At 36.5% G+C, this 15,233-nt stretch overlaps 1 protein-coding gene across 5 annotated transcripts in view; it reads right to left on the reverse strand.

The window, feature by feature from the left end:
* The window catches only part of RPAP2 (RNA polymerase II associated protein 2), a 35,590-nt gene that overhangs the window by 18,240 nt on the left and 2,117 nt on the right, over positions 1–15,233 (reverse strand). The window contains exons 4-11 of one of the 5 annotated variants that reach the window (XM_088060229.1): positions 14,570–14,668; positions 13,460–13,525; positions 12,127–12,215; positions 9,902–9,937; positions 8,102–9,032; positions 7,681–7,775; positions 5,859–5,939; positions 5,011–5,291 (exon numbers count right to left, since the gene is read on the reverse strand). In XM_088060229.1, the coding sequence (XP_087916355.1) occupies positions 5,132–5,291; positions 5,859–5,939; positions 7,681–7,775; positions 8,102–9,032; positions 9,902–9,937; positions 12,127–12,215; positions 13,460–13,525; positions 14,570–14,668 (1,557 nt within the window). In that variant the 3' untranslated portion in view covers positions 5,011–5,131. Of the gene's footprint in view, positions 1–5,010; positions 5,292–5,858; positions 5,940–7,680; positions 7,776–8,101; positions 9,033–9,901; positions 9,938–12,126; positions 12,216–13,459; positions 13,526–14,569; positions 14,669–15,233 lie in introns of those variants that run through there. The other 4 variants (XM_005520979.3, XM_088060230.1, XM_088060228.1 and 1 more) reach the window with 4 other exon arrangements.

A 15,233-nucleotide genomic window follows, 5' to 3' on the forward strand; every position in this document is an offset into this window, starting at 1 on the left:
ATAGTCCCGGCTGTTCTGAGGGCCCAGCTGTCACACACACTGGGAAATTCTCCAGAACTACACACAAGTTTCTGAAAAGATGGACCTTCTTACACTTAGTTTCCCTCCCGTTGGCTTCAGATCCAGATTTGCTGTAAAAGCTGATTTGGACAGACTGAATTTTATATGGTGGCAGTGACAATCCTCTGATGATTCTTGTTTTTAAAATGGAAATCCAGAATTCTAACTTATGCAATGGGAGCAAGAGCAAATATAAGAGCCATACAAATATAAATGAGGTGTGAATAAAGAACCACATGGGTGTTCAACTAAAATGCTGCTGCTGCACTGAATACCAGCTGACCCCTTCAGCTGAACTGCCTAAAAAACCAGATCTGCTTTGAGTCAAGTACTAATCTGTGTTAAAACAATTCATCTGTGAGTTGCTGTCTCAATTTAGGCATGACCCTTGGTGTTCAAAACAAGCAATTTCATGAAGAAGTCACAGTCAAAAATGAAGTTGTGCCTACACGGGCACCCAAAAGAGCCAGCAGAATTAAATTTATTCAGGAAGGTGGCACCATCCAACAGATAAACTGAAAGCCAAGTGCCTCCCCTATGTTTGCTTCCTTCTTGCTTTCAGTTTCCCTTCCATGACCTTGTACAAATTCAGATCCAGAATGAAGATACCCTGTCACTCATACCCTCTCCTATAGGCACTGGTGAAGATAGCTCATTTTCAGCAAGCTCCTATCTGGTAACGAATTCAAATTCAGGGTTTTCTTCCTCAGTAAGATTACTTTATGAAAAAAAAATAAAATAATTTCAGCAAGTATATAGTTACCCAAAACCCCCACAAAAGGCTAAAATTTCAGAATGCAGAAGTATTTGTACTTGTCATTGATAAAATTCAAATTATAATAAGAAATTCCTCAAAATTATATTCAAAATGGTCATTAAAAATGTAGTTATCAGTATGATATTTTATAGTATTTGTTTGCATTTCTCTAGTTCAGAAAGATATTAAAAATTAATAAAATAAATTTGTAATGATCAAAGCAATATTATCCCATTTTTGTCCTCAAATCTCCAAGTCTTCAAACCAAAATAAGATATTGAAGCAATAATTACTCAAGTAGTGTCTCAACAATCTGAGTTTTGTCCAATTATGGAAGTAAAAACAATGTTTTGCACTACAAACAAAGAATTGTCACATCAAACAGAACCAACAGTTCTGGCAAATACTTATATTTGTTATAAAAAAATTAATTTTAGCAATTATTATTTGAAATAGCTAATGAATTTAGCTGGCAACAAAGCTTGTACCTGATAAACTGTTACATTTTTCTGGCTACAGAATAAGAGACAAAACAAAGGCTGAACATCTTGACTCAACACTGATGACAGTGATAAACACTACCAAGAAATGCCTGATGGAATCATCTTGACAGGCAATTCATATGTAACATTCCAGTTAATCTGTTATGATGAGACACAATGAAAGAGACAGCTCCGAGCCACCTGGGGAAACTCTGTCAAATAGACAAAGTAGCTTTATTTCAATGCTTTACAAGGAGTTATTATTGATTACAGCACAGGAAGGTGTCATTCTTGTACACAAACTGAGAGATGCAGTTATTTGTGTCAATTAACTCTTATTCAATGTTAGTATTGATTGGCAAGGTCTGAACACTAGTCATTGCCATCAATATGCTATTTCTGAAGGAGGCAGTCAAAAGACACAGATAACCAGCAGGACACAGCAGTATGGATCTGCTGATGTACTACAGTCACTGCACTGGATGAACAGTCAGGCTTCTGCAATTGAGTAACCTCTCAGTACAACACCTGTCCCAAAACACCTGTGCAGCTGGGAAAAAAAACCAAAACATTTCAGAGAGATCAGAGTAAAGCAAGCAACCTACAGGTGTGAAGCCTTAAATAATAAGGAGCAATGGAAGGGCAGTTACTTTCAAACAAGCTCTGTGTCAACACCAAGGCTTCTGAAGAGCAAAGCTTTCAGAAAACAGGGAACTGCAAAGCCTCTGTAAAAATGGTTCATTAACTCTTTGTCTTGCCTCTAGTCAAAGCTGTTACTTCTGAACAATCCATGAAAGACATCACTAGATTTCTGTATGCTAAAACTGTACAAAACTTTGTGTGTGTGATTTGAGTTTTGCAATGAAATCTTTTCTGTTAAAGAGTTTGGCCAAATTCTCCCTCACCTACCTAGAGAAAGAAAACAATTTGCAGCTTCCCAAAATGGAATGTGGCCACTTTGTTGGCCTGTGTAGGGCAGGATACACAAGCTAGGAAAGCTGGATGATCCCAAATAGCTGTGTGGGTTGCTTAGTTGCTGGTTTGTGGGTCTTGTGGTTCACTCCAGCAAGACATGCTGCAGCCACCCAGCAGGACTCACTCACACTCTGTGAGGGAGCCTGACAGAGCACATGGGTCCAAGTGGCAGAAGCTTCCAGGGTAAAGGACTGAAGAGTAAAATGCATTAACATTCCATCCCAAACAACCTCCTCATAACTGACTAGTGCCCAGCCTGCAAAGCAAGGGAACTCCAATAGGGAAATTGGAATCCTGAGTAAATAAAAACAGTAAACCCAGCATCTTTGCAAACATAGCAGCCTCTCCTTCCTACATCCAGATTCCCAGTTATGGGCATATATAACTGCAGTTCAAGAATCTGCCCATTCTATAAATCAGGAAACTGACTTTGTGGGATTATGATACAAAGTCTTGACCTTAAGGGACCTCAGCTACCTGTATTTTTTTCCAAAAAATACACTAATATGCGTACAAAATGCACTAATATGAGTGAAGTTTAACTAACCCAGGGCAGCACAGGCAAATACTGAAGCATATATTGTTTTTCTTTAAGTTTCAACTAGACCAATTTAACCATTAAAGACAGCTTTTCTACCTCCTGGAAAACAGCAAAGTATTTACATACTGTAATATCATTTAGTTTGATGACAACCAGCAAAAATAAGTTACTATTTAATTTTAGGCTTCCTTTGAGAGAAGCCTAATTACTTGAGAAAAAGTGATTAGCATCCTGATACTCCCCTATTTCCACACAGAACTTTGTCTATGACCAAGTACTATTGATTGACTTGAAACCCCAAATTTAAAATTCCACTTAACAAGGGTAATAGGTAAAATAGGTAAAATAAATGTATATACCAAATAACATACATTCATGATACATACTTAAAAGCTAAAAGACTGTCTTAAACACATGATAAAACCAAGTTGTAACTAGAAGTCTTGAACACATCTCACAGATTCATTGGTAGAGTTCAATGTCAATGATAAGTTCCATAATGGGAATTAAAATACTCGCAACCATAAAATACAGAGGGAATCCTATTTTCAAAACTAAGTATTATGCCTTGAAAAAATCCAACCACACATTCAAAATCATTTATCCTCAATTTATATAAAAGAAGCTAATTTTCTCTTGATCTTTTAACAAAGTGCCCATACACACTCTGGAGAATTATTTGACATCTCAGTTTTCGTAACAAAAGCTTACAGGCACTGAGGGACTTTGTTTGGGAAGAGCTCTAACCATTCTAAAATGTCTCTTGAGATCTCTCTAGTGTGTTTCTTAGCAGTGGTGATTGAATAAAATGCTGCCCAAAGGAGGCTGAACTGCAAGTGTTCCTTTAAAAACCAATGGAGCTGAAAATTGTTGCTTAGTTCACCACATGCTCTTTTTACCCTTCTTCAACTAAGCTCTTACTACAGCCATGTGTTTTATCTACTACCCTCTTTGGCAAGCTCTTCAGCCTGAAATATATTCAGTACAAAAAGCAGGAAAGAGCATGAGCGTTTATCAGTGCTCCTCCATCATCATTAAGCATTTGAACCACATTAACAAGGAAAGTAACATTTGAATTTCTATACCCTGTAAATGCAAATACTGTTTAAAATTTATACCAAGTCTCCCTGTCAAAGTATTCAATCCAAAACTTAGGAGACTACTAATTTTAAATAAACTTAAACCTACATACCAAGCTGGAGATTCAAGTTTATGCCTTCATCTTAATACTCATGAGCTGACTCTTGTGTACCAACAGACCCTTCCACATCAGTTACGCAAGACAAAAAAAAAGGGCCCAAAGGTTTTTATTGCTTCTCTATTTCCTGTGTTTTTGTATTATTTTTCTATCAGTGACAACAAAACTCCAGTTATTTTGAGATGTATATTAAGGCTTTTAAAATTCTTGTATAGTGCCCACAACTCTCTTTAACTATCCCCCATCCAGAATCCTGAATTTCTAAGCAACTGATCTGGAATCCTCAGAGTAAGAGAACCCCAAGAAGTTGCTACCATTACCTTCAACTTACTTCCTAACAAAAAACCCACAAAAATAAACTCACAAAGTGTTATCTAAAAGATCACATCAGATTAGGGGAGACCATTAAATTATGATGAATTACCGCTACATGGACCAGGTATTGGGTTAAAGCCCAAATAAATGTGATTTGGTTCTATTCTGTAAGCTCACAAGTGTGTATATATAAACATATACATGTTTAGAAGTCTATTTTGGTTTCAAGTCTCATTTGCTATAAACCACTGAAAACTTTATATTCATGCCCCATTGTCTCTGAATAGCAAAAATTATTTAAAATAGAAGCTCTGTTTTTGAGAACCTCCAGGCCTTCTTAGATAATCAATCATAAAAAAGTAGTTTGAAAGACACCAAATGTAATTTCTCCAGTTTTATTAGTCCATAAGCTAAAGTGACTATTAAGCACTTAAACTGCAGAGCAACAAAACTGTTTTAAGACAAAAAGATCTTACTCAAACAATAGGTATCTATACACTATGCACAAAAACATTTTCACTGTTTTCAGTCATGTTAAAATAAAATGTGAATCAGATCTTAAAAGACTGCAATCACAGAATCAAATTCAAATAGTATCAATGTTTTTATTTAAAAGAGATCATGCACATAGTTACCAGAAAGGGAGAATTTTCCACACTAAGGAATCTTGCACAGACATCTGTGTTTTAGTGGTGTCCTTCCAGACATGTGGTAAATCATAAGGAACCAGGTAGAGCTGGGTTTCTATTCACCAAAGCCTAGATTCCTTGTGGCAAATGCTACATGAACGAGTTTTGGAACATTTACATGGAAATCTCATGCAGGTTGAGGATGTGGGAAGGACATTTCAAGAGTGGCAATGTACACACAGTCAACAGCTGCTGTTGCTCATTTTCTGACAGTACTTGAGGATGCAGGACACAATCTAGGTCCAGGTTATAAGAGTTGTCTCCCAAAGAAAACCTAAAAATATTCAGGGATGTTACCATTCTGTTTTCCCTCCTTTATCTCACTGTTTCCAAATACTGTCTTTAGTACTACTGACTGAAGCAGAAGCTTTACCTGTGGTGATAAAAGTGCCCACTAGATCTACTTCCCTTTGAAATCAGGAACAAGACAGATCCAACTGACTGACTCTAGAAGTTAGTGGTAAAAATTACTAACCAGATTAAAACCATTTAGCCCAGCTGCAGGGAGCCAGAGCAAAAGAAAGGGACAGATCTCAGAAACTCATGCTTAATAGGAGGTGACGAGGTAGCAGAACCTTTAAAAGACTCACCAGCATCCTCCAGAGACCACTGGCCTAGTTTTTAAAAATCTACAAATACTCCTGGTGACCTAGCCACTGTCAGGAGCAGGAAAAGGGCTGACTTGTTAGTCCACAGGGAATGTGACATTACCTACATGAACACACAGCTAGAGAAGGGCAAATCTGCAATAGGGCTCTCTCTGTGCCCAAATCACAAATCATTCAACAGCATGTATAATTCATCAATTTATAAGAATCTCCACGTAAAGACCAATACTCACCGGAAAGTTTTGACAAGATTTTTCAGCTCTGTGTAAACATCACCTGAGGCAATCTGAAGAGGGCCCAAAACTGCAGATAACCTAGAAGGCAAAAGACACCAGTCAATATACATTTTCCTCTTTCTCATTTCTTCTCAAGTAGGACTTCCACCAAAGCTTATCAAAGTTAGTAAAAAGGAAAATAAATTGACTTCTGTGCAGCAGATGAAGCCTGTAGTTTTCATTTCAGCTCTCTCTGTGCACTGTTTGGGCCAACATCTTTACTTCACAATCACTTGTTTTTAAAAATAAGAAGCTCTAGTTCAGTGTGAATGTGAAGATTTAAATATAGTTCTACGTACATATACTTACTAATTTCACCTTTCAGCTCTGAAAAAATATTCTTAAAATTATTAAGAGGATTAGAACTACAGGCCTTATAAATTTTTTGAAGGTTTATATATACTCGGCTCAAAAATAACAAAAGGAAAATGCATGTGCAAATGAGGTATTCATACATAATACACCTGCTAACCTCAGACTCACACAGATGCAACAGAAATGTCAGTCCACTGTGAGCTTGATAGTTGAAATCAAATAGATGATAGTTATCAGAGAATTTCAAGAGAGAAAAAGACAGGTTTCCTCCTTACTTATTTGTGCATAAAACCAGACAGACCACACAAACGGCACATACTCTTTAATTAGTTGTCAGGATTCCCAAATGATGGAAATAACATCCTTTGTTTTTCACATTTAGGATTAAACTTTTGCCTCTATTTACTTGTTTAATAGTTAAAATTCTCTTGCATTTGAATATCCAGTGATTTACATTTATATGCACATAACGCATAGGTCATCGGTATCCTGGAAAACTGCATGTTTTATAAAAACAGAACACAGGACTCTTATGATGCTGGGCTTATTGATTGATATATCACAATGAAAATTATCTCTTGATTGTGACAGGATGACTGCATCAGCTCAGGAAATTTAAAATAATCAACACTTACAGACAAGACACTTGGGGGATGGTTTGATTCCATGTTTGTGGCCTACCCACACACGGTGCAGGTAGAGAAAAACAGAAAGGATTTTCTTCTTATTTTGGTGGGGATGGTGGGATTGATTTTGAGGTCTTTAAGTTGAAAAAAAAGCTTCTGCAAAACCTAGTTTGCCTAGGTAACACAAACTACAATGACAGAAAAGTAAATACCCTTACCCAAAAACAACAGAATCATGACCTTCAAACACTCATTATCTGCACTGCATTCACAATGAGAATATTTTCAAGGTCCTCCCAGCTTTGAAAATTTTATAATTCTAACAGCTACATCAGAAATGCCTTAATTTCTTTTGTGTGACTCCAAATTCCTTTTATGTAAAGAAGGTCTGATGTTTGGAATGTTTTACGACCCAGTTCTGAGGGCCTTTAGTGGTGGCAGCTAGGGACATACTGATACCAGACATCCAAACATGTATTAGAAACAGAATCTCTCTTTTTAAGACCCATGCTTAAACAATTCCAAAGATTTGTTTACAAGTAACAGTATGCTTAGCATACAAGACAAATATCTGCATTCCTCTCAATCGATTTCAAGTTTTTCAGTCTAAACTTAAGCAGTTGGTACCTACAGACTGTGCAAACTGGCACAATGCAAGTGTACTACAGCTGACTGTTGCAGAAATAAGCAAGTCCTTTAGGGCAGTAATGGCCTGAAGTTATGACTAGGGCCACCTAGAAAAAGCCAGACCCATCCTTGGACAGCGAATTTGTCACTTAAAACAATGACAAATGAGCAGCAACTTCAGACCGACATTCACCAAAGTAAAGGGTACTTACGCTTTTCTCAGTTTTTCAAGGACGATTCGCTTCCTAATCTGCATTTGTGCATTTGAATCAACAAGTGGGAAGGTGAGCTCTTCCTGCTGATCATCCTGTATTAGACAAGAAATTTTAACAGCTATAACCTGGTGTTTAATTAAAGCCAGTACATCAAAAACGTCACAGATAATCAATACATGTTTAAACATTAAATAAGTCTTATCTCTGAATTACAAAAAAAACCCTCCAAACTACTTTTTAATGGGCAGACACTTGCATAACCTGATGCAACAGAGTATACTACTAATGAAGCTAATGGAATCGTCTCTTTCTCCATGTGAGATACGCAGCCACTTATGACAGCAGAAACAAAGTACTAATTCTTTGAAGGTCTATTCAGGCTTCATACAACCTCCACACTGTTCTACTAGACACTTACTTCGTCTTTGCTTGGATATTCCTCTGCTTGTGTCACTGCCTCTTCAGCCAAGATGCACCTTCCTTTATAGAACTCTTTTACTCGGAGTTCTAGAAACTCTGTTTCTTCTTTTAATTTTTCATAATTAGGCACAGGCTTAACTATTCCACCTGAGCCTGTGAAAGGTAAAGAGTAGTTCAAACTGTTTTCAGTCTCCCCTACAGCAACAGTGTCGAGATCATCAGGTGTATCTAAGTCATCCTCATCAAGTTCTTCAGTCTCCTGGCTGACAGATGCTGTGCACTCTGATGAGCACAAAGAAGTATAGTTTGGGCCATAGAGAAATTTTAAAGTTTCCTCAGTTCTCCATTCCATAAGTGTTTGCCTAAGCACTTCTAGTAAACTGCCTTTGGAATTAACTGGATGCCTCAGTTCAGGGTTATGATGTTCTGTTGAGTTAGCTAGTATTCTTTTCAGATATTCTGCTCCTCTTTTGCCCACATCTAGAAAAACTATCTGTGATCCACATGTGTTTTCAAAGATTTCTGAAGCACCTGATTTCCCTGAAGCAGTATTGTTTGAAGGTGGTGCAGTTACGTCATTATGAACAGAACAAGCATGTCTTCCTTCCCAAGTGTCTAATTTACAATGAGAGAGCTGTTCAGTGGCTTCTGTCACATCTGCATCTTCAGTTTTAGGGCTGGCATGGACTTTCTGAGCATGCTTCTTTTTGAGGATGCTTTTTCTGTGCACTTGCTGTGCAAAATTGGCTGAACTCGACTGACTTCCTGGTAGGACAGAAGAAATAAACCCTTGTTCAGTATCAGTACTGCTGTCACTGGCTGTGTCATGAGAACCAGATTCACATGGATCTGAAGATGTCCTAGGATTTTCAATGTCAGATGCTTTAATTACTTCATCACGTAGTTTCACCTCTTCTCCAGATTGTCCACTGCAATAGAAAACCCAAGCCATCAGTGAAATAAGAAATTGCTTTTACCTGCAATAGCTTTTCATTCTCATGTAAGAATGATAAACAAAGCATTTTCCGCCTTGTAGCAGAAGTGTAATTTTTTGCTTTAAGAATCATAAGTGCTCTTCTAAAAGTCTTCTTGAACTCTAAGAATTGTACTATTCTACAATCAAAATGACAAGTACAGAGACTTTAAAGAAGTGAGTTCTTAGCTGATTATTGGTAGTTAGAAAAGAACAGTATAAACAAGATATTATTAAAGACAGCAGAACAATGTCAGACTTAGCATTATGAATAGTGCAATTTTAAAATTAAGACAGGCATGCTAACATATATAGGAATATAGTGCCCTTAAATCAGGGGAACAGCTGAGCTGTTTCAGCGTATATAAGTTTGCCACCTAATGGCAATGCGTTGCAAAAGAAAACAAACAAAGTTGCACAATACACAGCGCGTATGTACAGTGAGATGACAGAGTAACGTGATTTCATTTTGGCTGATATAGACCTTTTAGATTAAGAAGTACAGAAGCTTTCATCACATATAATTGGCACAATTTTCTTTATAAAAGAATAGATAGCATAAAATATTCTAAGTACAAACAGTGTATTTGTTTCAGATTTCAACAGGCTCAATTAAGGCACACAATTCAAGAGCAGCTGTACACTAAATCATACAGATCAAATATGCTGGGTTACAATCACAAATGAAAAAAAATGTTTGCATAGGTTCTAGTAAGGTCTTTTTATAACAGAGCAAATCAAAGATTCCCTTTTTCATCTGCTATGATGCTAAAATTTCTAGCTATAGGTACATCTAACAACAACAAAAAATATTGTTCAGTGTACCTCTGTCCCTCCTTCAGCAGCTCTATGTCTGGTGGTCTGAAAAAAGAAGACAGAATGAACATTTTCCTGCTATTCTTTTGAAATACACATAAGTACAAAAACAGTTGAGTTTGGGAGGGACACCTGAGGATCTTCTAGTCCAACAACCTCTGTTCAAAGCACGGCTAGCAAGAGCAGGTTTGTGCACGTGTTCAGGGAGCATGACTTTGTGTGCCTGCAGCACAATGCTGTTACAATGAACGGAACTTAACCCAGTCACCAAGTCCCACAAAGGTTTGTCAGAAAGGACCTCTGGAAGGCTCTAGTCTGATCTCCTGCTTAAAATGCAACTGTCACCAGCCCTAGGTTAGGTCAGCCACAAATTCATGAAGTTTAAATCTTGAAAACCTCCAAAGATGGAGATTCCAAAACATTGCTCAGTATCCTGTGTCATTCCACCATAACCTCAGTAAAATATTTTTCCAAATGTCCAGCCTAAACCATTCACGTGATTTATCTGTGCCCATCAACCAAGAACAGTTTGGCTCTGTAATCTTTCTAACTTTTTTCAGCTAGTTGTACACTGCCTTCAGATCACCCTTTGGTCTCTTCTTCAAACAAGTGAACATGCCAAGATCCTCATAGATCATAAGGTTCCTATAGTAAAGACAGTCCTGGACTATTTACAGGAAAATGCTCCAATTAATGCAAAAATATGAACATTCAGGATATTTTTACTTATTTTAAATTTTAAAAATTAGGCTATCAAGTTATATTTTTTTAAGAAAATTATTTTCAAAGGTTTCCAGAAACTAAAAATATTATGAAAAAAATTCTGATGAGTTTCTTTCCAAAGCTCTACTTGCAATTAATTTACCTCAATTCAGTTATGAGGCAGCATCACAGTCCTATTCCTCTTATCCAGTACCAAATGTTAAAAATCTCATGTATCCTATGAATGAAAGAAAACCTTTTAAACAGGCACTAAATGCAAGTCAGTGCATGAACACCTTTCAATATTTAAAAGACCCCACAGGAAAGCTGCACTACTCCTGTCAATAAACTGAGATTGGAAACTAAAGGTGATTAACATGGATTTAAATTATTATCTCCATATAACTCTTCTTTGGAGTTTTAAGTGGAGGTTGTACTCTCTTCAGTCACAGGAATTTCAGATATTCTACTATGTCAGTGTGTATCGGTGTGTGCACATGTATGTGGCTGCGCAAAGAGGTGCAGCTAGCCAAGAACTACCTGGGAGTTTGTTTGTGTTTTGAAAATATTGCCTCTCCACCACCACCCAGAATGAATAATTAACTATATCAGGCATAACAGAACTATACAGTTTTGATGTGAAGAATAAGGGGAGATTTTAAAAAGACTTTTCTTTAAGATAGCAAAACAATACCTCAAAAGCATTGGTAAACTTTTAATGAAGAGTCTAGTTTTACCTACTAGAATTCCTCAGAGCTGATGAGGCTGCTCTAAAGCTCTCTTTTCATTGATACTATATTTCATATGACACATATAACTCCACCTAGTTTCTTTTGTTGAAAGCCAGGAGACTATGAGAAGTAGTGTATTGGAGAATGAAAGCTGAGTAAATTTGCTGAACATTGCCTATGAAAGTCTTTACTGTTCAACAGTGACACCCATTGGCTCCATTGACTATTTGCAAGCCCATGTTTCCTTAGCTGGGAACATGGACTGCAGACACTGTTCCAAAATGTGTATTGCAGAAAGAACATGGGCAATCAGAAACTTAGACTGGATAAACAACCTCTTCATGACTGCTTTCAGATACAAGCATTCACAATCTAAGCTTAAGATCAATACCAAGTGCTGTGCTAAAATTAGAAAATCTTTTGTAACAGAGTAAGATTATTTCATCTTGTACATGATATGGTTTGTAAGAATTCAATCCTAGTCAGTCCACTTCAAAGTTAATAGGAGTTAACTTTTATAAGTTAATAAAGTTAACTATTATTTCTGACTAGTCTGCCCTCTAAACTAACATGGTCATGTCTGCTAAGTAGATGTGAACAGTACTTACCATGCCAATTACTATAATCCATACAGCTACAACACTTTTAAAACGAACACCATGCTAAGCTAACATGTTAACATCAGCTACCTCTGCTTCAGCCAAATCATTTTGATGTGCTGCAGCTACTTAAATACCACTGCAGATGCACAGAGAAATAATATTCTCAAAAGGTGCACTGAATATATAAGATTATACTTACTTTTCCTCTTCTCTCATCCACACTGGACTTTTGGAAATTTGAGCTTCAAAATATTTAGATGCTCTATAGCAAAAGTTGCTGCAAAAGCACTGGCAATGAGAGAAAGCAAGAAAACATGACTAAGGCAAATTTCAATACACAGAAAGGTATACAAGCAATTGCTTTTAATGCCTGTAAAATTATGTACCAATACACGTTTCTTTCCAAGCCTATGGCCAGGTTTTTAGTTCACATGAGAAACAACACCTATCAAACAGGTCTATCCCATTCTGCACAAGCCACATTTAGCTGCTTCTTTCTTCCCCATTTTTCTGCTTTCTGCACTTTCATTACACACTGAGAAGCAAACCAATGTTGGCTTCTATATAACAATAATTTAAAAAAACCCCAACAAACGAAACTGTTCAAAGAGCAACCCATTACCCGATATGCTGTACATACAGTCTGAAAGACCTACAATAAAATTCAGATGTTTAATAATGATAATTTTGGTTAGCAATAGAACCTGGTATTTTGCAATACTTGGAACAACATGTAAAAATCTGAAGCATCTTTAAAAATTGATTTGCAAACTTGCATCGCAAGGGAAGAAGACAAAGCATCCCACTTCTTGTTGGAATCTTGCCTGATTGTTCAAGAAAGCAATTCCTAAAATTTTTTGTATCCCAGAGTTTTATCCAGAGGAAAGGAATGCATACTAGTGACACTGAAGAAATTTGCTCTGTAACTGGAAACATTTATCTTACAATTTAGTGTCTAAGTGTCTGCAGGTGATTGTGTATCCTATGAACAGGCAAAGATATCTTTTATGCAACCACCTGTGAATATGCCTCCAGAAAGAAAAGTTTCGTGAAGAGTTAGGTTTTATGTTGAAAAGTTCTCAGAAAAGAAACCTAACTGTTGCCCAAAAAAGAACACTAAGTAATATATAAGATATAACTTGTACTACATTACTACAAACTTTAGTGATTGAAAAGGATGTGCACATTGATCCTACTAAAGCTCACTGACTATGCTGGAGCAAAATAAAGAACATCTCTTCACAAATGCCTTTAACAGATCAGCTGTGCCACACTCTAACAGCTATCCAAGTACAACTTTACATGTTATGTTTAAACTTAGAAAACATGTATTTTGTCTCACCAAAGATATCATCTATAAAGTGAAATGCACAGAAATTTCATTTTCATGTTCAAACACTTTGATGAAATTATTTTCATAGGAGCCAAACATATTTGCCTCTGAGTCAAACCACTATATGAGTGCTGTTACCAAATGCATTTCTGATGTTGCCACCATTAAACACATTCTAGAAATACACTTGTTACCATACCTTTCTTTCAGTGATATCATAAACTCTGTTCGTTTTTGTTGAAATTTTGTACTTCTGCTTTGGTACCTAAAACAATATACTTTAATCAATAAGACAGTCAGCTCCATAATGACTACAGAGAAAAACTTCATTCTTAACTCACATATTTGGGTATGTGCAATATATTCTATTTAACTGAATCGTGTACTACAACCACCTTTTCTCTCAGTTCTTCTGACATTGCACCTTCTCAGATGTAAGAATAGCAATTCATCTCTAATCATATACATATCATTAATCAGTAAAAGGCAGCTTCAGAGCTAAAAGAAAACCAGTACTGAACATAAAACAATGGAGCTCCCATGGCAGAAGCTTTCCTTATGTCTAAGTGCTGAGCAATTACAGACAGGTCCTCCCTTAATCCAGATCTATTTATATGCGAGACTGTCCTGTCATACCCCTACCACTACCCAGACAAACCCAGAGGAACTTATGTAAACTGTAACAGTTTAGAAACGAACATCTGTGCAAATATATGAAGTCCTGAACAGAAAATTGTTTTGTACTTGAGTAGATTGTTTTCAGATATTCACGTGTAGCATGGTATTCATCACAGGCTATCTAACTGACCTCTGAGTTCTGCTTAAGCTCTCATGCATCACACGTAAAGAGGGGTGACTTTCACCTTAACACAGCTGACATACATTTTCATAGCAGATATATATGCATTCACATAATAATATCCCTGCTTTGTATTGCTTTTTCAGTTCAATCTTTCTCATAGACATCTGCTGCTGCAATGACAGAAGAACAAGATTTCAAAGTTTTTCATTCACAAAGGAAGGCCATGAAGCCACAACTCATTCATCTTTATCAGTGTCAAACAGATACACAGACTGTCATTCTGACCATACAGTAACTGATTCTGTCACACAGTAACTGCTGACTACAGATCAAATTTCACCTTTCACTTCAGAAGAACTATACTGAAATGGAATTATATAATGCCTAGCTCATTACTTTTCAGCAATCTGTGCTTAATATTCTAAGTTTAAAATTAAAATAAAATGCAAGAGAATAAAAATTGTGAAAAGAATCCCTTGATAACAGCATTAAAGGAAAGCAACTTACATTTTCCAGTTTATTCTGACATAGAGGATAACCACACAGTTTGATGATAGACCGTTCATCAACAACATCTTTATAGTGAGATGGAGTAATACATTTTCCCTAAAATAACGAGAAAATAGATCAACAACAGATACTGGAAAACTTGTCAGTTTCTGTACTCAAAACATCTCTTAAGCATATAAATATATAAATATCTTAAATTTTGTAACAGTTATCTATTTATTTTAATAAACAATATTGAGAACCTACACAGTAGAAAGGGTAAAAGGGTAAACAGAGAAGGAAAACAGATGTGGACATTTCTTTTCTACATATACAAGACCTTTATCATTTTGCCTCTAGTGGCAATAGGTGGCACCTATTTCTGTAATTTCCCTTCATTTACATGTTTTGTACACCTATTAATCAGCACATTTACAATCTTAACAAGAGTGATCATCATACCATTCCAGCAAAACTCTGTTGCCAGGTAACTGCGGTGCATTATAGAGCCTTTGTCTAAATTTATAGATGGTATGGTGTTAACCTAAATTTTTACAGTTCATCAGTCAGTCTAGAACTACAGAGGTATAAACCAAGGCTGTGATGAGAGTGAGGATTCATTAATGTACACAGTCCTGCAAAACTAGGGCATGTTTTCACTGCAGAACCCTTAAAAACAAGG

The sequence above is a fragment of the Pseudopodoces humilis genome, chromosome 10, assembly GCF_049639895.1.
Source record: "Pseudopodoces humilis isolate 2021_Gansu_Grassland_sample_001 chromosome 10, ASM4963989v1, whole genome shotgun sequence".
Taxonomy (NCBI): domain Eukaryota; kingdom Metazoa; phylum Chordata; class Aves; order Passeriformes; family Paridae; genus Pseudopodoces; species Pseudopodoces humilis.